A 24954-nucleotide genomic window follows, 5' to 3' on the forward strand; every position below is an offset into this window, starting at 1 on the left:
ATCACCCTCTAAGCTTTCCATAAGCTTATGCACGATTGATGCGTGCAGGTGACGCCAGGACGCAGCCGCAGCCATAGTCTCGCTGTAGTTGGAGCGTGCAGCTGAGCTTCTGGAGTTTTGCTTCTTTTGTTACATTGTATTTCCCCTTTCTTTCGCATTGTACTAAAAAGTTTTTGATCATAGTGGATTTTGTAGTGGTGTTCTTGTGCTTATTGTTTGTGGGTTATGCTTTTGTTATGCTCATTATGAATCAGACTAATGATTTGAAACCCTCCTTGTAGTATCCCAGGATCGGAACCTGGTAAATGGGTGTCGGGATCCGAGAATGGGGTTCTACGGAGGCTGTCGGCGCCAGATTCGGCGATCGGGAATTTTGTGAGCCCGGTTTCCGAGTTCGGGGCGTGACAAAATGTAATAGATAGCATTCGCAACGATGAAGAGCTCCTCTGCCACAAAATAAAATAGCCATCTAAAGATTAGATGCTGATGTTAACAATGCATATTTTTTCAATGTCATTATACAAGTTCCACTCATCACTCAATGCTCAGACCTTAAGAAGAAGAAGAAGAAGAAGGGAACTTCAATACCTTACTCTTTGATAATTTTGAAATTTCTGAAACCAACCCAGATGAGAGCTATTTGTTAGGGAGGGTGTACAGATCTTCATAATATAAATCCAAAATTTTAGCTAATCCAACCTGCAAAAATCATGAGTTAGCATTAAATCCAACAAACAACACATTAAGATTTCATGAGACTTCAATCTTTTGAAATAGCATTTTATTTGCAAAAGAACCATGCACAAGTTTATAAACTGAGCTGAAGTTTCTCATCAACACTTGTTCAAAATTCACAACATGATGCGTAGCAGACAACAAATTTCCACCTTTGACCACTAAAAAGACAATGCTAGAATTCTTTTTTATAGGTTTAAAAAAATGCCAACATTCTCTTGAATAGTTGCACAGTGCATGAAGCAAAGCAACAATAGACTTAGGTGTGGGAGTCGGGAAGTGTCTACTTCAAAATGTTATCAAGTATCAGCATCTAGGAAGTGGGAGCAAGTGCAGGAATTTGAAGTGTGACTCAAAGTGGGAAGAGCACCTGGTTAGAACTCAGAAGAATCGTGCAACTAAGCCCTCTTCAAATAGTTACAATTTAAACATTCCAATGCCCTGTAAGATGTAACGCCCTGAAATTCGGGGGTCAAGCATAACTCAACTCCCGAGTTCCAAAACATCACTTATGCAACATATTTAATGATGGATGTATGTTGTCTGTATTAGTACATAAAACATGGAATAGATTAAGCCAAATAGCAAACATAATTCCGGGATAAGTGAAGAAAGCAAGCGGAAGACTTATAGAAATATATGTGTACAAGAGCACAACCCTGAAATACATATACATACCAGGTCATAATATAAGTGTTACTATCAAAATTTCAAGTATCAAATTACATCATTTAATTCCTAAAAGAAATCCCAGCATCCCGCGCATCAGAACGAGGCTCACAAGAACCCGTCTGAAAACTGCATAAAAGAGAAAGCAGCCTCATCATCATCGATCTCCGGCTCTGCCTCAAAGGTTGCATCAACATCTGCAACATCAGCAACTAAGACAGAGTCTGGTGGGTGTTTAACACCGCCCCAGAACGTGGGAGTGAGTGATCAACTCAGTGGAACAATAAAGCACAGGTTAACATGTTATCAATTCAATCAAGCAGTAATGGTAAAACAGAATAATCAAGCATGTCCAAGTACTCTTGTTAATGCAAGGATGTATGAAGAATGATGCATGCCCTCACGCGTACACCCTCAGCGTCTTCATCTTACGTTACGCATGACACCACCTCAAAGTGCGCCACTCTACAAAGTACATACAAATGCGGTGCATGAACATGATTACCAAGTTGTTATTAGTCCTTTTCATACAGCAGGATTGGGAAGCTAAGGTACCTTCCTCATATCACCATCCAAATAGTGATCCATTCTAGGGTTGTCAGTCCTAGATCATCTCATACGATTATATGGTTGTAGGTCGTTGCAAAGGGCTCGTCACCAATCAATGCATGCCCATCATACCTTCGTTACTACACTAAGGCTCGTCACCTCAATGCGGTATCCAGGCATGCTCGAGGTCACTACAAAGGGCTCGTCACCAATCAATGTAGGCTGACAGCACGAATATAGTGTCCCATACCACCACAATCGGCTCACGAGTTTAGTTGCTCAATGGTCACTACGGGGAGGCTCATCACCCCAGCGTAGGCCGACAGCTCGACTACGGTGTCCCATACCACCATGTTTGGCTCATGAGTCTTAGCGGATCAAGGTACCATAGTTATCAGGATTTCATCGGTAAGTTCGGTACCCTAGATTCAATCAGTAGCGTCCATACATGGTGAACATACATCGAACAATCGGGTTACTTGATGAACTCGACTAGCACGAGCGCACATTGAGTTGAACGACATAGAGTGCGCAAACATTCCGTGTGGCCAAACCACTGCCGATAACTCTAATATGACTCGAGTTCGTCTAATCACGTCTTACATGGCGAAAGCAACCCCAGCCACGAACTTAAGGCCGATTACCGATTTCCTGGACTAACTCATAGTCCCACACACATTCCACTACAACAAATATTCATATCTACTATTTAGAATAGTAATGGAACAACAACTCAAATCATATGGTATGTAAGCATTTGAAGGATATCAACTTAACATAGATTTAAGCATAAGTAAGACTTGAAATTAAATAACAAGGAATGTAACTTGCATGGAGGAAATCATACACACTAATAGGAGTGTTGAGAATCGCTTCTCGACACCCGCAATTAGGTTAATAAGTAGCACTTTAGATCATTCAGACATTTCTACAAACACTTAGAATACATAGGTTAACATATATAACGTATGTTGAAATACACACATTTGGACAATTCCTTTTACCAAGGAGTTGCCGCACATACAATAAGCATGAGTGCATGACAAATAATCATGGCAATCACATGTTCATATTTTATACGCATACGATACTTTATACATACACATAGAATACACAAATCTCAATAAATCACATGCATATCAGGAACGCAACATAAACATAACATTTGGCATGTGAAATCTCATCCATAGCAAGAATAAACCATTAGCTAACATTGAAAGCCTTGAAAACCATAACCTATACGATTAAAGTCCGCACCTTAATCAAAAATAGAACACCGAACTGATTTCAGACGATATGTTTTCGTCAACGGCGACAGGATAACCTAAGACAAGGATAGAAATGAGATACAACAACATAAAGACTATTCTAAGCTCTAACACAGATTAGGGTTAGGTTAACTTATCCAAGGATGAACTCAGAATCGCCGGAATAACGATTCAAAGTGAAGGTTTAAGGATAAAGAATAACAGGAAAGAATCTAAGATGATTCACCAACTTCTCTCTCACTTTCTCTCTCTTTTCCTCTCTCTTTCTTAGCTAGGGTTAGGAAATTCGTATGGAAAAGAGAGCTAGGGTTTTAAGGTCTATAAATAGGCCTAACATTGATGAAAATAACCCCAGGGCCAAGGTATACTTAGGGTATAACCAAAACCGGCATCTCACGATCCAACGAAGCACTTCCGGTGGGCCTATTACCATGAAAGGTCGGACTTAAGCTCACTGACTATGGATCTTGGTCAAGCTGAGTTTTCGTACCGATCGGATCTTCAGATCAGCCGTGGCAGACCACACCCAAATCAACGGTTACCGAATCTCGATCAGGTCCACAAGCACAAGGACATGCTTGGGCCACCTTCCCTGATCAGAGGGTGAAATTAGGTCAGAATCCAACGGTCAGATTGCTTAAAATCGTCGCGCAAGCGACACGACTCAGATTTCATAAAATCTTAATTAATTTCTAACCGTTTTCACACTCTTCACTCCGAACTCAATCAAATCGACCCAGAACATCACATGGACTTGATTTTTGAGGTGATGGTCAAGTTCAACATGGTGACCGCAACAGCCTAAGATCACCGCTATCGGACTTTCGACGCGCGGTTTAGGTCCGATCCAGAACTTCTAAAAATTTCCAAGAACAACTGGATTTAGCGATGAATCCCAGATTTTAGAGTAACATAGTGCTAGCTAGTGTACAAGTTTTGAGTCATGCAGATCAAATTTAAAGTGATTGATGTAGATTTCACAAGTAATCGAGATAAGTGCTAATTACCCAAAAAAGCTACTAAGGAAAAATAGAGGTAATACTCGGGTCTTGGCACAAAATTTTCAGGGTCATTACATAAGATGACAAAGCTTAAACATCGCTAAAATGCATGTAACAAAAATTTTGATATGGAGCCAGCATCATTTGATTCATTAATACAACCTTGAGTTTAATTCTAGAACTCAAAAGAACGTATAAAACATGCAAAGAAGCAAACTATTGTGATATGGTACATCATCGTATGTAATGGGCCAGACTCCATTTAAAATGGTGGCGACTACTCACATGTGGAACTCTATCCAGACCACGAGCCCCACTGTGTGGAGCATGCCTCCGTAATCATGCAGATCAATCAGCCAGCATATGCTCCACATATGTAGTTGAGAGGATTTGTGGTGTGCGACGCATGATGCTACCATCTTTAAATCATGATAGACAGCATTAGGAAGATCTGTTCTATGTGCCATCTAGAGAAAAATATCTACAACTCAAATAGTTTCTATACATAGTAGCATTCAAGGAATAAAGCCATATACACACAAGTGGGCCCCAATGTAGCACTCATGGAATAAAGTTTATTCTACAAAAACTTGTAATAACTTTTATGGTGTGGCAACCTTGATGGATAGTAACCTTGATAGATAGTGACAACTTTGATGGATAGTAACAATTTCTATGGTGAAGCTGCCTTGATAGATAGGTTGGATGCCATACACACACAAGTGGGCCCCAATGCAGCACTCATGGAATAAAGCTTATTCTACCAAGACTTGTACAGGAACAGTTCTCAAGACCATTCATGTGTACAAGATTAAGTTTCACTCATTTACATCAAATTCATAGATCTCAATCTCATAACACACACTGCTAGTAAAGAATGGGAATGTATTTATGATTGTTCCCTTCTTAGAGAAAAAGAAAAGAGCATAAGATGCTACTCAAGAAGCGTTTGCACTAATTTCTTTTCCCTCTACTTTCATCCTGCAGCTCATCAATTTAAATCCCACCCAAGTGTACTAAAGACTATAAAATAAAACCATTTTAAGGATTTGAAATAAGATAAAGTTAGCAATTTGGAGAACTGACACCTACATGCAGGGTACCACAATTTGTGGTAACTTATGATCATTCCCCCATGACACTTGTGTAGGATAGTAGTACCATGAAAAAGGTAGGTCTCACCACAAAGATCGCCTGGCAAAAAAATAAAAATAAAATCAGGCCAGACCAATTATCAGGTGAAATGCACAGTTGACATCAACGGATAACTGGATTGACTCAACATATAGGGATGACCCACCTAATGAGAGGATCAGCCTGATTTCCAAGGCAGGCGATCTTCATGTTGGGGCCTATCTTTTTTGTAGTACTGATTTCCTACGCAAGTGGTTTTTGGTAGTAAATGTGGTACAACACCCTGTTTGTAACCTGTTTCTGTTTATCCAATGCATTTTCATGTAATTTACCTAAATGAGAGGAAATTTATAAGGAAAAAAAAAAAAAACATTAGCACAATGCTACCAAATCAAAACCTTCAATCAAGTGAACCTAAGCATGTAGATGGTTGTTGCTCATCAAAGGAGCAAACATTCAAATTGGATGTGGACCATCGACCTTTTTCCTTTATGGCCCTCTTTTTTGTACATTTTGGCCCAATTGATGATAGGACCATATTGATTTTTGGGTCAGAGTATCATTTGCGGGCAGACATAATAGACGGCTTGGATGCATGTGCTCCAAGCTGGCATGTACGGCTGGATTTAAGATAAAATACAATCTATTGTAAAAAAAATAAAATATTAGTTTAATTATCTTACCATTCATTGAATTGAAAATTGAACATTTGGATGCTTTACAATCTGGAAGCTGCCCATATATAACTTTCTGCATACACGGGCCCTTGAATTCCTGCTATTCCTCGAAGTACACACTGTATAAAGATAAATAAATAAATAAATAAAAGCCTACAATCCACTTAAATTTGAATATATATGGGTATCATCTTGAAATATCATCATGATTCTGATGTAGTTCTTGCTTTTATGATTCTAATCATGAGATCCATGTCTCATGGAAAATGGATGGTTGTAACAAAATAACCCCATTCAACTGGATGTTGCAGCGGATCTTTAAGGCAACAAGAGATTAACCTCCAAAGCTTCAAGGCAATAAGCTAACTAATATTCACACACCCCATACAGAGCTCTGCTGCTGCTTTTACAATATTGGCTGGATGTTGCAGTTGTTGGTGGAAGTTGCAGGGAGAGGGAGATCGAGAGAGGGAGGGAGAGTGAGAGGGAGATCGAGAGAGAGAGTCGAGATCAGAAGAAGGAGATGGAGATCGATCGAGAGAGTCGAGATCGGAAGAGGGAGAGGGAGATGGAAATAGAGATAGAGAGAGAGAGAGAGAGAGAGAGAGAGAGAGAGACTTTAGTAGGTTAATGCATGGAGGAGAGAAGAGGGGAGAAGGGATTTGGTAAAAAAGAGGTGGGAGAAGAAGAGGCGCGAATTTGGGGAGAGGCGCGACGGATTTGGGGATAGGCGCGCATTTTGGATATTTGGGGGATAGGGCGTGCGTTTTGGATTCTGGGATAAGGGCTTTTGGGTTTTTATTTATTTATTTATTTATTTCAAATCAGTGGCGGTGGCCCGTTTTGTACATGGGCGGCCACGTAAAAACGCCCCTCATTTAATCGACAATGGCAGTTTGTTGTGGCCGCCTGTGACAAAAATGCCCTTAATAATTATATTTTTTGTAGTGGATTGATGGGGTTTTTTTTCCCCTTTTCTTAACCAAATTGATGGTTTGAATCACTTAAAGATGGGCCTTACAAGTACAAGCTAAAAACCCATTAATACTAGTTTGCATATCTTTGCCCACTGAAAATAGGTTTTGGTGAAATATCTTTGTTAGATCTGTGCCAGCAATCAGTACTGGATTGGGCGAAATGCTTCCACATTGTGGAAGGGATTGCTCGAGGGCTTCTTTATCTTCATCGAGATTCAAGATTGAAGATCATTCACAGAGATCTTAAGGTGAGTAATATTCTACTAGATGGAGACTTGAATCCAAAGATATCGGATTTTGGCATGGCAAGGATTTTCGGAGGAGATGAAAATCTAGCAAGAACTAACAGGGTTGTTGGGACATAGTGATGCGAACACAAGCGCATTCAAGGTGTACCAACGAAGAAAGCGCCAACCACAAGTGCTGTCCTTATGGATAAGTGACTATTGAGGAGCTGAAGACCTTTCACATGTGATTGGACATATAGAAGACCCCACTCAGGAAAGACACATGTGAAGGAAGATTGGAGAAAGAAGACCGAGCGCCCAAACTTTCCCGTACTTATATTATTTGCGCGTTTTTGACTTAGTTAGGGGTCTTTTAGTAATTTTATGTCTTTATTTGCTTATTTAAGTGGGCTAAAGCCTTAAACTCGAATTTTAACTATTGATTAATGAAAAGCAAACCCTTTGGTTGCCTCCTTCCTCTCTTCTCTCTAATAGTGTTTCTTCTCTTCCCTTGATCTTCTTCTTCTAATTTCTTCTTGTGCTCCTCTAACTTCTTCAAGGTAATAATTTTCTTCCTTCTATTTTTCAGTTTTGGCTAATCTTTCTTCGATCAAAATCTTGAGAACGGATCTAAACCCTAAACCCCCAAATTCTCAAATCCCTAATTCGAGAAACTTCTTGGTTCTTCGGACTAGTGATCTTTGTTGATCGATTGGGTGTGACCATGCAAGATCGGGAGGTCTCATCTATCGCCGAATCCAACCTAAGTAGTAATTGAATTCCATAATCCATGGTTGTGGTGATGGCCCGCTCCATTGCATGTTTCCTTTATGATTTTCTCAGTTATGATGATTACTATTAGAATTTTAGATCATCTATTCATTTTATTTCCGCTGTTTAATTGTGTCCATGAGCATGCATCATAGTTAGGGCTGTCCTATGTCAAATTTGATATCAAAGCCTAGACTTGCATGGTTTTTATCTAAATCGAGTTATCAAATTAGGGTTTTGATTTTTAGGTTTAACTTAGGAAAGTTTCAGGTTTAGAAAGTTTTCAATTTTAGAAATTTTCCAATTTTAGAAAGTTCCTAATCTGGTGTGATGAAGAGTGTGAGAGTTGAGGCCCTGAGTTTTGATGGGCGCTTGGATTCTAAGGCGTTCCTTGACTGGGTTACTGACATGGACCACTACTTTGAGTGGTATGGCATGTCGGAAAACCGTCAAATGCGGTTTGCGAAGATGAAGTTTGTGGGTCAAGCCAAGTTCTTTTGGACCAACACCGAGCGTAGGATAGAGAGAGTTGGTAGAGCCCCTATCACACATTGGTGTGAGATGAAAGTGAAGTTGAAGGAGAAGTACCTTCCTCTCTCATACCGTCAGAAGCTCCTTGACCAATGGCAATCCTTACGCCAAGGGTCAATGCCTGCCGCTGACTACATCGCTAAATTTGAAGAGTATGTGATGCGATGTGATATCCGAGAAGACCCTCTAGTAACGCTCTCGCGTTTCAAGACGGGCCTTTGTACTGATCTTCAGCGCGAGCTTATTACTCGGCCCTTAACAGACTTAGATGAAGCATAAGTCGTGTAGGAGTTAGAGCAATATCTAAAGGCTCCTGTCGTTCGTCGTTTTGAGTCCCGAGACTCCAGTGCTAGATCTAGTTCCCAAGGAACTAGACCTAATATTGGTAGTCAACCTAGGGCACAGGCGACCATTCCTCCTAGGCCTAGGGGGGATAAGGGCAAAGGGGTTCTTGGTGCCGGTCCTAGTAACATGAGCCAAGTGAGGTGCTATGAGTGTGGCAACCTTGGCCACATGTCTAATCAGTGTCTTACGAAGAACCGTGGGAGATCTTTAGTTATGGGCGAGTCCCACGAGGGTGGAGATGACCAGGGTGATTATGAAGTTGAAGAGTATCATCCTAAAGGAGGACTTACTGATGAAGAAGAAGTGGATGGAGAAGCAATGCTTGCAGTAGTCAGGCGTGTGTTAGCTCAGTCTAGAAGTAGTGCTGACTGGCATCGAAGCACTATCTTCTACACTATTGCTAAGTGTGGTGAAAAGAATTGTAAGGTGATAGTAGATAGTGGAAGTTGTCAGAATGTGATTTCCATTAGTACCTTAGATCGCTTAAAACTGAAATCCACACCTCATCCAGACCTGTATAAAGTTTCTTGGGTTGACAAGACATCCCTACCTGTCACCCAGCAATGTCTAGTCCCCATCGAGTTTGGGTCATACAAAGAATCCCTGTGGTGTGATGTTTTACCTATGGATGTGGGACATGTTATCCTAGGTAGACCGTGGCTATTCGATAATGATGTCATGATCTTTGGCCGTTCGAATGCGTGTACTTTTATTTATAATAGCAAAAAGATCAACTTAATCCCATGCCACCTGAGAATACACTAGGGAAGAAGAAGGATGAGAAGGCAAGTGAGCCTAGAGAAATGGGGAAATCCAAACCTAAGTCTTTACATATAATTAGCACAAGAGACTTTGAAAAAGAGGCTAAGGAGGATTCTATGGTGTATGCCCTTGTAGCTAGACAAATTACACCTGAGATTCCATCAGAGTTGCCCCGTGAGGAGACCTCGATCCTGAAGGAATACAATGATGTATTTCCTGAAGACTTACCGAATGAGTTGCCACCTATAAGGGACATAAAACATGCCATTGATCTTGTCCTATGGTCTATGTTCACTCCCCAAGTATAGGGTTATGATGTAGTAATAAACTCGGTAAGACCGAGGTCGAATCCCAAGGGACTGATACCTGTACATTACCTGAAACTAGGTAGAGATAGAACTAGCCTAAGATGAAATCTAAATCCAATATAAAGTGATGAGTAATGGTTTGAGAGATTAATCTAAAACTTAAGGAATTCAGAGGAAGGAAACTAGGGATTCAGATGATCCACTTGTAGAGATCAGGGAGATCTTAGGCCTGCATCAAGAATCATGGAAATCAGACTGAACTTCCTTTAATATAATTTTAAAGAGATGAAAAGTATATGAATTAGAATGGATTCTATCACCAAACCATGCTCAGGAGACAAAGTCAACAACAGAATTAAACTAATTACCAACCAATCAGGTGATTATGAAGGTTAGGAAGGGTAACATCATCCGACCATGCCCATGAGACGATGGTGAACAACAGGGCTTCCTGACGTCATAAACATCAAAACGAAGGAACATGCTCAGAGCTATCGCAGTCCCATTGTAATTTTAGTCACAATAGACCATTAAAAACTAAAACCATTCCCAAAATCAGACAAATATCAAGTTCAATTCCATGTAAATAAAAATCATAAGCATAGGGTTCTTCCCATCACGCTACAAGCTTCACCTCTTAGCCCTAGCTAAGAGGTTTAGCTACTCATGACCATGATTTAACTCACCTCTAAATGCATAAAATCAAAACAAGGAGAAGAAAGACAACAAGCTGTTAAACAGCTCCACTTCCAACCACGTCCAGCCCTGTCCAGCTCCACGTCCAGCCACGTCCCTGCCTCTGCTCACGTTCCCAGCCTTCTCTGATGCCCAAAGCTCCCCCTTTTGCTTCTTGTTTTCCGTCTCCTTATAGCACCAGAGGAGTCAGTGGAGAGAGGATGGTCCCCTGAACGTTCGCAGCTGGAGTCAGATTTTACACACACCAATATCCGAAACCGGAAGCTCTACGATCATGCCTCATGCCGTTCTGATGGCAGCGTCGCAACACTTTCCTTCTTTGCTTTCTTTCCAAAAGGACAAGATCCTCTGGGACGTTTTTGAACGAACTACATGATGGACGGTCCAGATCGTCCATCCGATCGCCGTTAAGATCACGTAATGGCCCGCAAAAATCAAGCAGCGTCCGGCGCAAGAACAGGGCCTGCGTATTCGTTACGCTGTGACGATGGTGGGGTCTACAGTCAGATTCAAATGAGAAATCCAAGCCGTCCACCAGATTTCTATCAGAATTTTGGTCGGGAAAGAGTGGTCTTTGCCGTCCGTTGATGCGGTCCACTGGATTTCCCATTTTACCATCCATCTTCCGTTGGAACGATTGGGTTTAGATCCTCGCAATATTCTGCAAAACTTCCACCTAGGTGGGAGTCACGCCCTCCCTATGAACTTAATGGATGGTTCAGATGGATGCTTTGGATGAAAGGTGGGCCCCATTATGAGAGATCGGCGGATGCTGGTGCGTCTGCTGTTGCTGCTACGGAAGGAGTCGGGTAAACCGACTTTGACCAGGAGACTTGGCCTGGTGCGGCTCGCGTGCGGACGTGCTGTGTACACGCACGTCGCACGTGGGGTCCACTGTAATGCGTGTGGTCAAATCCACTCCGCTTATTCCTCCCCTCTTGTAGATTGAGTGGTTGAGACCAAATTTGAAGAATATCCAGATATCAGGCGGGCCCCACATAACGATTCAAGGGGTTGATCTGTCCGTTGGGCCACTTCCAGAGGGATCTAAGGGTTGAAATTCGACGTGTACGGTTAATTTGTGGGCCCCTGGCCATGCATGAACTTTTGAGCTGAACGGATGGTGGGAACCCCGTGATCTTTGCATTCTGGCTGACTTTCAGGTCGCTTGAGTTCCAGTTTCTTGATTTTTGCGGATCTCTAGCATGCAAATATGCCGATCTTGGTCTCCTAGGGTCCGTCGCTTGCCTTGGTGACTTCAGACCGTTAAATCCATGCTTTTAGTACCCTTTTCCAGTCCAGGCTCGAAAATACACTCTGCATCACAAACACGATTAAATCGGGCCGACAAACAGTACCATATTTGTAAATCCAGACAATAACAGGGGTCTGATATGCAATATTTGACCCTCAACACCACCCCCAACCAGCATCTTGCTAGTCTTGAGTAAGGTATGCGAAAAATAATTTGAGAATTACAGGATAATTTTTCTAAACTCAAAAAAACAATTCAGATACTAGAATTCTAAGATTAATGAATGTTGGCATTACTTTCTCCTGAAATCAAGCTCACGATAGACTTCATAATGAAGCTCTAATATTAATCCATTAATTAGACAATTCTAAACATTGAGTTCCATGAGTGTATAGTGTAATCTCGACTTAATACTATTAAAATTCACTTTTCTATTTCAGGATATCATTGGTACTCACAAAAGAATTCATGATAACCAACACCTAAACCGAAACTTGATTCATTCTTCCAGCTTTTGATGATTTTCACACTATGTCAACTTTTTTTTTTTTAGTAAAGCCAAGGAGGGAAAACGAATCCTCACCTATAGGGAGCAGACCCATGGTGAAGACTAGTCGCCCAATCCTTTCCCAAATGTCAACCATGGAGAATCGAATCTACACCTATAGGGAGCAAACCTATGGTAAAGACCAGTTGCCCAATCCTTTCAATTTCTCAGGTTGGTTCCTTTCATGTTTAATGATCACCAAGTTATCCCTTCAATGTCGAACTGAAATCTTAATGTGTAAGCGAGATGCGTTTTGTGAAATCATGACTCAATCAATGTTTACAACTTTTAATTCCAGATTACCGATTCAAACTTAATTGTGAAATCTAAAAGATACTGAATCCAAGAGTCGTAAATTACTAACATCATGTATTTTGCAATTCCCAGTGTCCCAGATGGCCATCAAAATCAATTTGAATTCATACGAAATTCCTGAAAAATTTAAAATTTTCACAATTTTTGCTCAAGATCAAGAAAATACTGATTAGGAAACCTAATCTCCCACCCCCAACCTAAAATCTACATTGTCCTCAATGTAAATGATATGAGCATGCAGTGCACTTGGGACAACGAAAAGTAAATATGAAGTGATGGGGAGATAGTACCTGGATGATGAATCGAGAGACATTTTCCAAGAGATCGCAGCATGGGCGTCGGTCAACACGAGAGAGAAGGCAACACAAAAATAAAAATAAAAATAAAATCCTACCTATACCACTTTCGTAGTTGCTCCCGATTGCATTTAGCATATGCAACAAGCCTTTAAACCCCTAGGTTGCCCCTAGTGGACGAGTTGTAGTCTCGTGAGGGTTTGTAGTAATGTTACCCACAAACATTGAACTAACTAATGATAAAAATGAAATGAAATGAAGAGCTGGGTTGCCTCCCAGGAGCGCTAAGTTTACCGTCTTCAGCTAGACAAATAAAGTAACTACCCTAGTCCTATAAAAGCGATAAACCTACCTATACTTCCATTAGACTAGGAGATCAATCCTGGTAAACAGGAGCAGTCAAGGGTATGGACATGTCCTCTGAATCAAATTTTTCAACAAATGGTTTCAATCGATGTCCATTGACTTTAAACTCCTTGCCATTGTCGGGATCTCTTATCTCAACGGCCCCATGAGGAAAAACAGTAACAACAATATAAGGGCAGGTCCAACGAGATCGAAGCTTACCCGGAAAGAGATGTAATCGAGAATTGTACAAAAGGACCTTCTGACCAGGCGTGAATGATTTTCGCCAAATGTGTTGGTCATGAAATGCTTTCATCTTGTCCTTGTAAATTCTCAAATTATCGTACGCATCATTCCGGATTTCCTCAAGTTCATTCAATTGAAGTTTGCGTAGTGAGCTAGTGTTGTCCAGATTGAAATTAAGATTTTTGATCGCCCAGTACGCTTTATGTTCCAAATCCACAGGCAAGTGACAAGCTTTCCCATAGACAAGTCTAAAGGGAGACATTCCAATAGGGGTTTTAAAGGCAGTACGGTATGCCCATAAGGCATCGGTCAATCGGATTGACCAATCCTTACGATCAGGGTTAACCGTTTTCTCCAAAATGTGTTTAATTTTCCTATTAGAAATCTCAGCTTGCCCACTTGTCTGTGAGTGGTATGGGGTGCTCACCTTATGAGAGATACCGTATTTCTTCATTAAACTCTCAAATGGTTTATTACAAAAGTGTGAGCCCCCATCACTAATAATGGCTCGAGGCGTTCCGAATCGAGAAAGGATGTTTTCTTTTAGGAATTTAATGACCGTGCGATGGTCATTAGTTCGACACGGAATCGCTTCAACCCATTTAGTGACAAAATCCACAGCGAGCAAAATATACAGATTTCTAAACGATTGGGGGAATGGTCCCATGAAATCGATGCCCCAGCAATCAAATGCTTCAATGATAAGGATGGGATTCAAAGGCATCATATTTCGATGGGACAATGCTCTCAATTTCTGACAACGCTCACAAGCTTTGCAAAACTCATGAGTGTCCCTAAACATAGTGGGCCAGTAAAAGCCACACTGTAGAATCTTGGCCATGGTCTTTTTAGCAGAAAAATGACCACCACAGGCCTGTGAATGACAGAAGGAGATGACGCTCTGATGCTCATCGTCTGGTACACATCTCCTTAGGATTTGGTCTGAGCAATATTTAAATAAATAAGGATCATCCCAGAAAAAGTTGCGCACCTTGGTGAAGAATTTCTTCTTATCTTGCGCAGTCCACTGTGTCGGTATAGAACCTGTGGCAAGATAATTAGCAATATTAGCAAACCAAGGAGAATGGGAGACTCTGAACAGTTGTTCATCAGGGAACATATCATTGATATGGGTCGCCTCAAGAGAATCAGAAGTATTAAGGCGAGAAAGGTGATCGGCCACTACGTTCTCTACTCCCTTTTTATCTTTAATTTTCAAATCAAATTCTTGGAGTAGAAGGATCCATCGTATCGAACGGGGCTTAGAATCATTCTTAGAAAGAAGATACTTAAGTGCCGCATGATCTGTGTAGATAATGATCTTGGATCCGATCAAGTAGGATCTAAATTTGTCTAAGGCGAACACTACAGCTAAGAGTTCCTTTTCCGTAGTCGAGTAGTTCACCTGGGCAGAATTTAAAGTTCTACTTGCGTAATAAATGATGTAGGGCCTCTTATCTTTTCTCTGGCCTAGGACCGCCCTAAGAGCATAATCAGAAGCATCGCACATAAACTCAAAAGGAAGGCTCCAGTCGGGTGGCTGCATGATAGGTGCAGTAGTTAACGTACCCTTAAGCTTGGTGAAAGCTTCCTGGCATTGCTCAGTCCACTCGTACAGAGCATCCTTTTGAAGAAGATTACATAAAGGACGAGAGAGGAGATTAAAGTCCTTTATGAGTCGCCTGTAAAATTCCACGTGTCCTAAGAAGGATCGCACATCTCTGATGTTCTTGGGTGGAGGTAGGTTAGAGATAAGATTGATTTTTGCCATATCTACCTCGATTCCCTTGGACGAGATGATATGTCCAAGGACAATTCCCTTCTGAACCATGAAATGACACTTCTCCCAATTAAGTACCAAGTTCTTTTCTTCACATCTTTTCAGCACACATTTAAGACTTTCCAAGCACTTGCTGAAAGATGGACCGTAAACAAAGAAATCATCCATGAAGACCTCTAAATATTGCCCCACCATATCAGAAAAGATACTAAGCATACATCGCTGAAAGGTGGCAGGGGCATTACATAGTCCGAATGGCATTCTTCGATAGGCAAAGGTGCCATAGGGACATGTAAATGTGGTCTTTTCCTGGTCTCCAGAGGCTATCTCTATCTGGTTGTAGCCCGAATACCCATCAAGGAAATTGTAATAGGAATGACCAGCTAACCTTTTCAGGATCTGATCAATGAATGGTAAAGGAAAGTGGTCTTTCCTCGTGACGGTATTCAACTTCCTGTAGTCAATGCACATTCTCCAACCAGTAGTGACTCTAGTTGGCATGAGTTCATTATTAGCATTGGCAACGATGGTGATTCCAGACTTCTTAGGGACCACTTGAGTTGGACTTACCCATTGACTATCAGATATAGGGTATATAATACCCACATCCAATAGTTTAAGAATCTCGGCCTTAACCACTTCCTTCATGTTTGGATTTAGTCTATGTTGTGGTTGCCAAGCGATTTTTACATTATCCTCAAGATATATGCGGTGAGTACAAATCGAGGGATCGATTCCCTTGAGGTCCGCTATCGTCCATCCCAGGGCTCCTTTATGCTCAATGAGCGTAGATATGAGCATACTCTCCTGTTCTTTCTCCAGGTGGGCAAAGATTACCACCGGGTATGTCTCATCTTAAACTAAATAGGCATATTTCAAATCAGAGGGCAAAGGTTTTAGGTCAAGCTTCGGCGGCTTGAGGTTAGACGGTAGAGGCATTACATCGGTTTGTGGCAATTCTTCAAATTGTGGCCTCCACCTGTTAACTTCAAGTACCGGTGCAGTATCAAGCAAGGCACACGTCTCCTTAATCATGTCATCATCAAAATCATGGGAGTGAGCCAGGCACGTCTCTAGAGAGTCAAAAGATAAGGTTAGAGGTGTCGTATCTTCCGCTAAAGAGTCAATCATGTTAATGTCGTGGAAATCGTCATCCTCCTCTAAGTTTCTGCCGTTATTGAAAAAGATGTTTGACTCCAATGTCATATTCCCAAAAGACATAGTCATGACACCATTCCTGCAATTGATAATTGCATTTGAAGTGGCAAGGAATGGGCGGCCAAGAATGACGGGGATCTGAGTGCTTATGTTATTGATGAGTTCGGTGCTCAGGATGATAAAATCTAAAGGGTAGTAAAATCTATCAACTTGGACCAACACATCCTCAATTATCCCTCTTGGTACACGAACAGAGCGATCAGTAAGTTGTAGTGTGGTTAAGGTGGGTTTTAATTCACCCAAACCTAACTGTTTGTATACCGTGTAGGGAATCAGATTGACGCTCGCTCCTAAGTCAAGAAGTGCATGATCAATTCGATGGTCCCCGATTACACATGATATGGTTGGGCTACCGGGATCCTTGAATTTCTGTGGCACGTCTTGCTTTAGGATGGCACTCACTTTCTCGGTCAAGAAGATCTTCTTTTGAATACTCTGCCGTCGTTTGGTCGTGCATAAGTCTTTCAGGAATTTGGCATATGAAGGTATCTGTTTCACGACATCAAGTAGAGGAATGTTGACTTTCACTTGTTTCAACACCTCTAGGATATCCTGAGAGTTAGAGAGAGGTTTTGGTGAAACCAACCGTTGGGGGAACGGAGCAACTGGCTTCTCTAGAAGTTCCGGTTCTAATTTTTGTGGGGTATTACTAGATCCATCATTGTTGTCCTCTTCTCGTTCTTGAGGCTTTTCGGGCCTAACCGGAAGAGTTTTATCAATGATCTTTCCACTCCTAAGAGTGGTGATGGATTTAGCATGCCCCATCTGATTTGAAGAGCTTGAATCATTAATCTCGTACTGCGGTTTAGGATTGGGGAGAGGTTGTGCAGGAAGCATCCCCTTTTCTATAACCGTCATACGAGAATCTATCTTTTGCATAAAATCTGTAATTCCCCGCATTACCTGAGCCAGCTCTTGTATGGAATTTTGAACCGGTTCCTCTTGAGGTTTCACTTGGTTTGGATTTTGATTGAAGAAACTTTGAGGGATAGCCGTTTGTCCATTCCTCCAACTAAAGTTTGGATAATTTTTCTAACCAGGATTGTACGTATTGGAGTTAGGTCCAGTAAAAGGTCTTTGATAGTAGTTTACGGCATTGGCTTGTTCATTTAACACTCCTTGAAAGGCGGGTATTATAGGATAATTTTTAGTTGTATGAATGTTGCAATCACAGATGCCGCAAATAATTTCATTAACCTTATCCTTCTTCCATGGCCTCAACTTTTCTTATGAGCGTAGTCACTTTACACTTGAGATCATCTTCTTCTTTTAAGAGATATAATCCACCTTTCTCCTTTAATTGAGTCGGCTTAGACGTGGTGTTCGACTTTGGGTAATAGTCCCATGATTGTGTTTTTTCAGCAAGACTATCGAGGTAATCCTGTACCTCGTCAACATCTTTATTAATGAACTCTTTATTACATATTGTCTCGACCATTTGGCACATGGAAGATGTCAGCCTATCGTAGAAGAAATTTGTAATGCGCCACATTTCAAATCCGTGTTGTGGGTAAGAACTGACCAAATGTTTGAACCTTTCCCAACATTGGAAGAATGTTTCATCTTCCTTTTAGGTAAAGTTCATGATTGCTTTTCTGAGGGTAATCGTTTTATGATGTGGGAAGAATTTTTTTTATGAATTCCCTCTGCATGTCATTCCATGTGCCAATGGATCTAAGACGCAGTGAATGTAACCACGTCTTAGCCTTTTCTTTTAAGGAAAAAGGAAAGAGTTTCAGCCTGATTGTATCCTCAGATACATTAGGAAAACATAATGTAGCTATAATCTCATCGAACTCTTTCAAATGTAAATATGGACTTTCTGATTCAAGTCCATGGAATTTGGGAAGGAGTTGGATTACTCCTGGCTTGATGTCCATTTGTCCTGTGTTTTCAAGAAAAATCATGTATGAGGGCATACTCACTCCCACCGGTTGTAGATAATCTCGTAAAGTACGAGGCGGGGGTGCCTGATGCACCTCATTCTCATCTTGGGTATCCTCCACCCTGGATGGAAGTAGAGGAGGTTTGCCTTCAGCCATAACTTCAATTAACTCAGGGGATTTCAAGTGGTGTCTAGTCCTGCGATGGATAGTCAACCCCTCAACCAATCCTCCTTCAGTCAAGAGACGTCGAGTGTTGTCACGGGCCCACTTGGGCATGAAACACTCGCAACCCTCAATCAAATTTGAAACCTAATCCTAAGAAAGGAAAATAAAATCTAAAAAGAAAGAGAGAGTTGGAAAGAAATTACCAATTTGAAGTCCCTAAGTTAAAGACCTGCAAAAGAAAACAAAACAAGTCAGTTTCTAAAGAGAAGATCTAAAATTAGAAAATCCTTAAAAAGAAATATAGAAGTAAACTAGTATCTAAAAGAAGAAATTCCTAAGGGAAAGTGAAAATTTCTAAAATAAATTAGGAAAATCCTAAACTAGAAAGTAAATTATTAAAAGAGAACTGAAAATTAGAAAGTAAAGAGAAAAAACTTACCGAATTAGAAATTTCTATCTTAAAGGCCTACACAATAGGAAAGTTAGTTTCTAAACAAAAATTCTATGAGTAGAAAATTAGGAAACAAAATTAGATCCTAAAAGAGTTAGAATTAGAAAGTTACTAAAAGGTAAAAATACAAAGTTAATTTCTAAAAAGGAAAATAAATAACCTAGTTTCCAAAATAAAAGAGAAAAATTTCTAAAAATAAACTATTTCCTACAAATAGGAAAGTATTAGAATTAGAAAATTTCTAAAATTCAAACCCTAATTTTAAAAGTAGAACAAGTAGAGGAATTTAGGAAGGAATTACCAATTTAGAAACTCATGTCAGGATCCTACAAAACAAGAAAAACAGGTTAGTTTCTAGAAATCAGAAAAACCTAGACCTATAGTTAGAAAAATCCTAATCTTAAACTAATTCTAAAACTAATTAGTTTTAGAAAATCGTAGCTGTCAGTCCCCGACAACGGCGCCAAAAACTTGTTCACTCCCCAAGTATAAGGTTGTGATATAGTAATAAACTCGGTAAGACCGAGGTCGAATCCCAAGGGACTGATACTTGTACGTTACCTGAAACTAGGTAGAGATAGAACTAGCCTAAGATGAAATCTAAATCCAATATAAAGTGATGAGTAATGGTTTGAGAGATTAATCTAAAACTTAAGGAATTCAGAGGAAGGAAACTAGGGATTCAGAGGATCCACTTGTAGAGATCAGGGAGATCTTAGGCCTGCATCAAGAATCATGGAAATCGGACTGAACTTCCTTTGATATAATTTTAAAGAGATGAAAAGTATATGAATTAGAATGGATTCTATCACCAAACCATGCCCAGGAGACAAAGTCAACAACAGAATTAAACTAATTACCAACCAATCAGGTGATTATGAAGGTTAGGAAGGGTAACGTCATCCGACCATGCCCATGAGACGATGGTGAACAACAGGGCTTCCTGACGTCATAAACATCAAAACGAAGGAACATGCTCAAAGCTATTGCAGACCCATTGTAATTTTAGTCACAATAGACCATTAAAAACTAAAACCATTCCCAAAATCAAACAAATATCAAGTTCAATTCCATGTAAATAAAAATCATAAGCATAGGGTTCTTCCCATCACGCTACAAGCTTCACCTCTTAGCCCTAGCTAAGAGGTTTAGCTACTCATGACCATGATTTAACTCACCTCTCAATGCATAAAATCAAAATAAGGAGAAGAAAGACAATAAGCTGTTAAACAGATCCACTTCCAACCACGTCCAGCCCTGTCCAGCTCCACGTCCAGCCACGTCCCTGCCTCTGCTCACTTTCCCAGCCTTCTCTGATGCCCAAAGCTCCCCCTTTTACTTCCTCTTTTTCATCTCCTTATAGCACCAGAGGAGTCGGTGGAGAGAGGATGGTCACCTGAACGTTCGCAGCTGGAGTCGGATTTTACACACACCAATATCCGAAACCGGAAGCTCTGCGACGATACCTCATGCCGTTCTGATGGCAGCATCGCAACACTTTCCTTCTTTGCTTTCTTTCCAAAAGGACAAGATCCTCTGGGACGTTTTTGAACGAACTACATGATGGACGGTCCAGATCGTCCATCTGATCGCCGTTGAGATCACGTAATGGCCCGCAAAAATCAGGCAGCATCCGGCGCAAGAACAGGGCGTGCGTATTCGTTACGCTGTGACGATGGTGGGGTCTACAGTCAGATTCAAATGAGAAATCCAAGCCGTCCACCAGATTTCTATCGGAATTTCGGTCGGGAAAGAGTGGTCTTTGCCATCCGTTGATGCGGTGCACTAGATTTTCCATTTTACCGTCCATCTTCCGTTCGAACGATTGGGTTTAGATTCTCGCAATATTCTGCAAAACTTCCACCTAGGTGGGAGTCATGCCCTCCCTCTGAACTTAATGGACGGTTCAGATGGATGCTTTGGATGAAAGGTGGGCCCCACTACGAGAGATCGGCGGACGCTGGTGCGTCCGCTATTGTTACTGCGGAAGGAGTCGGGTAAACTGACTTTGACCAGGAGACTTGGCCTGGTGCGGCTCGCATGCGGACGTGCTGTGTACACGTACGTCGCACGTGGGGTCCACTGTAATGCGTGTGGTCAAATCCACTCCGCTTATTCCTCCCCTCTTGTAGATTGAGTGGTGGAGACCAAATTTGAAGAATATCCAGATATCAGGCGGGCCCCACATAACGATTCAAGGGGCTGATCTGTCCGTTGGGCCACTTCCGAAGGGATCTAAGGGTTGAAATTCGACGTGTACGGTTAATTTGTGGGCCCCTGGCCATGCATAAACTTTTGAGCTGAACGGATGGTGGGAACCCCGTGATCTTTGCATTCTGACTGACTTTCAGGTCGTTTGAGTTCCAGTTTCTTAATTTTTGTGGATCTCTGGCATGCAAATATGCCGATCTTGGTCTCCTAAGGTCCGTCGCTTGCCTTGGTGACTTCAGACCGTTAAATCCATGCTTTTAGTACCCTTTTCCAATCCAGGCTTGAAAATACACTCTGAATCACAAACACGATTAAATCGGGCCGACAAACAGTACCATATTTGTATATCCAGGCAATAACAGGGGTCTGATATGCAATATTTGACCCTCAACAGTCTACTCTACCGAACCTTCCTCACTACAGGATGAACCCTGCAGCGCATGCAGAGTTAAAGAAGTAAGTTGATGAGCTTCTGTAAAAGGGTTTCATCCAAGAGAGTATGAGCCTGTGTGCCGTGCCTACATTGTTAATGCCAAAAAGAGACAGCACGTGGTGCATGTATGTGGATAGCTGTGCCATAAACAAAATTACTGTCAAGTATAGGTTCCTTATACCTAAACTTGATGATATGCTTGACATGATGGGCAGGTCCACTATATTCTCTAAGATAGACCTCAAGAGTGGATATCACCAAATCCGTATATGCCCAGGAGATGAGTGGAAGACGACGTTTAAGATGAAAGATGGGCTGTATGAGTGGTTGGTCATGCCCTTCGGCTTGACTAACGCACCCAGTACTTTCATGCGGGTGATGACACAAGCTTTGAGGCCGTTTATGAAAAAATTCCTAGTGGTGTACTTTGATGATATTCTTATTTATAGTACCACTAAAGAATCACACTTTGAACATTTAAAGAAGGTCTGTAGTGTCCTTAAGAAGGAAAAGTTATATGCTAATCTTAAGAAATGTGCATTCATGTCTAGCCAAGTTGTGTTCTTAGGATTTATAGTATCATCTGAAGGGATGCGCGCAGACCCTGAAAAAGTCAGGGCCATAGTTGAGTGGCCAGAACCAAGGAACATTCATGAGGTGCGAAGTTTTCATGGCCTATCAACTTTTTATCATCGGTTCATTAGGAGTTTTAGCACGATCATGACTCCCATTACCGAGTGCATGAAAAAGGGAGAGTTCGTGTGGTCTAAAGCCGCCATCAAGGCTTTTAAAGAAATTAGGGCAAGATGGTGGAAGTTCCTGTCATACGTCTACCTGACTTTTCTAAAGTCTTTGTAGTAGCGTGCGATGCGTCTGGTGTCGATATAGGTGGAGTGTTGAGTTAAGAAGGACACCTAGTGGCCTATTTCAGTAAGAAACTGAATGAGGCAAAATAAAAATACTCCACTTACGATAAAGAATTTTATGTGGTAGTGCAATCCCCGAGACATTGGTGACACTACCTCCTACCATAAGAATTCATTTTGTTTTTTGACCATGAGGCTTTCAGATATTTGCATTCTCAGAAGAAACTCAACCCAAGGCATGCCAAGTGGGTAGTATTTCTTTAGGAATATTCGTCTGTTTTGAAACACAAGGCCGGGGTTGAAAACAAACCAGCGGATGCCCTTAGTAGGAGAGTGGCGTTGCTCAACTCCTTGAGTGTAAAGGTAGTCGGATTGAGCAACTGAAAGATGAATACCTCATATGTCCTGATTTTAGGAGTACTTACGCATCGCTCTCTAGTGACTAGTATATTATGGGTGAATATGTTCTTAAAGATGGCTTTCTTTTCAAGGGAGACAGACTTTGTATTCCCCGTATGTCTCTTCATGAATTCCTGATCTAGGAGCTTCATTCAGGAGGGATAGCTGGCCATTTTGGTCGTGATAAGACCATTGCCCTCGTGGAAGATCGTTTCTGTTGGCCAAGCCTCAAGCGAGACGTAGCCAAAGTTTTAGGGCAGTGTCGAACATGTCAGCTGGCAAAGCAAAGAAAGCAAAATACCAGGCTGTACACGCCATTGCCAGTGCCACATGCTCCATGGTAGGACATTATTATAGACTTCATACTCGGGCTTCCCAAGACTATAAAAAAGCACGATTCCGTTTTTGTCGTTGTGGACCGTTTTTCTAAAATGACGCATTTTCTCTCATGTTCAAAGACTTCAAATGCATCTCATGTTTCTCGTCTCTTTTTTGATGGTGTGGTGCGTCTCCATGAGTTACCTAAAACCATAGTGTCTGATCGTGATGTTCGATTTACTAGCTATTTTTGGAAGACACTGTGGCACATTATGGGAACTCGTTTGTAATTTCCTACTGCTTACCACCCACAAACAGATGGTCAAACTGAAGTGGTAAACCATACCCTTGGAAATCTTCTACGTTGTCTAGTGGGCGAACATGTTAAGACTTGGGACCTAATTTTACCAACTGCTGAACTTACTTATAATGGGTCAGTTAATAGATCTACAGGGTTGAGTCCTTTTGAAATTGTAAGTGGTTATAAACCTAGAATGCCCATAGATCTCTTACCTATGTCTGTTACCCAAAGGTCTTCTGAGTCAGCCGATGCATTCGCACACCATATTCATGATTTGCATACACATATTAAACAGCGGTTAAATAAGAGCAATGATGATTATAAAGTTTCAGCTGATTCTCATCGTAGAGTGTAAGAATTTAAAAAAGAGACTATGTAATGGTGTGAATAAGGCCAGAGCGATTCTCTCAAGGATCTGCAAAGAAATTACAAGCGTGTAGTGCTGGACCATTTAAGATATTACAAAAGGTTGGGTCCAACGCGTATCGGGTTGACCTTCCACCTGAAATGAGCATTAATCCAACTTTTAATGTGAAAGATCTAGTCCGTGCCCATACTCCTATTGTTGATACATCGTCCCTTTCATGGTCTTTTTCTGAGTTTGCTACCCAACCCCTTCCACCCCCTTCTCCACCCATTACCCATAAAGAAGCAATTGAAGAAATCTTGGATAACGAGATAGTATCCACGAGATATGGGGGTTTCTAAAGGTTTCTTGTCAAGTGGAAGAACAAACCATCGTTTGAATCTACCTGGCTGTCGAGCGACGCATTGCAGAGTATTGATCTAGATCTACTCGAGCGCTACAAAAGTTTCAACTCTTCGAAGTCGAGTTTTTCTCACCCAAGGGGAATTAATGCGGACACAAGCGCATTCAAGGTGTACCAACGAAGAAAGCGCCAACCACAAGTGTCGTCCTTGTGGATAAGCGACTATTGAGGAGCTGAAGACCTTTCACATATGATTGGACATATAAAAGACCCCACTCAGGGAAGACACATGTGAAGGAAGATTGGAGAAAGAAGACCGAGCGCCCAAACTTTCCCATACTTATGTTATTTACACGTTTTTGATATAGTTAGGGGTCTTTTAGTAATTTTATGTCTTTATTTGCTTATCGTAGGGGTATTTTAGTAATTTTATGTCTTTATTTACTTATTTAAGTGGGTTAAAGCCCTAAACTCGAATTTTAACTATTGATTAATGAAAAGCAAACTCTTTGGTTGCCTCCTTCCTCTCTTCTCTCTAATGGTGCTTCTTCTCTTCCCTTGA

At 41.2% G+C, this 24954-nt stretch overlaps 1 protein-coding gene, 1 long non-coding RNA gene and 1 other non-coding gene across 4 annotated transcripts in view; 2 read left to right on the top strand and 1 right to left on the bottom strand.

Moving 5' to 3' along the window:
- LOC131220287 (uncharacterized) overlaps positions 1 to 24954 on the top strand; it is a 98785-nt gene that overhangs the window by 59082 nt on the left and 14749 nt on the right. The window contains exon 21 of the mRNA XM_058215237.1: positions 7137 to 7374. Within this exon, the coding sequence (XP_058071220.1) occupies positions 7137 to 7374 (238 nt within the window). The remainder of the gene's footprint in view (positions 1 to 7136; positions 7375 to 24954) is intronic.
- Positions 408 to 6600, bottom strand: LOC131221813 (uncharacterized). 2 transcript variants are annotated; one of them, XR_009159601.1, is made up of 3 exons: positions 6040 to 6446; positions 589 to 699; positions 408 to 446 (listed from the first exon to the last, which is right to left on the bottom strand). It is a non-coding gene; the product is annotated as an uncharacterized LOC131221813 (long non-coding RNA). The 2 variants fall into 2 exon arrangements; XR_009159600.1 differs by lacking the exon at positions 408 to 446 and having other exon boundaries at positions 453 to 699; positions 6040 to 6152; positions 6373 to 6600.
- On the top strand, positions 18149 to 18255 carry LOC131222172 (small nucleolar RNA R71). Its single transcript, XR_009159880.1, has one exon. It is a non-coding gene; the product is annotated as a small nucleolar RNA R71 (small nucleolar RNA).

The sequence above is a fragment of the Magnolia sinica genome, chromosome 12 (assembly GCF_029962835.1).
Source record: "Magnolia sinica isolate HGM2019 chromosome 12, MsV1, whole genome shotgun sequence".
Lineage (NCBI taxonomy): Eukaryota > Viridiplantae > Streptophyta > Magnoliopsida > Magnoliales > Magnoliaceae > Magnolia > Magnolia sinica.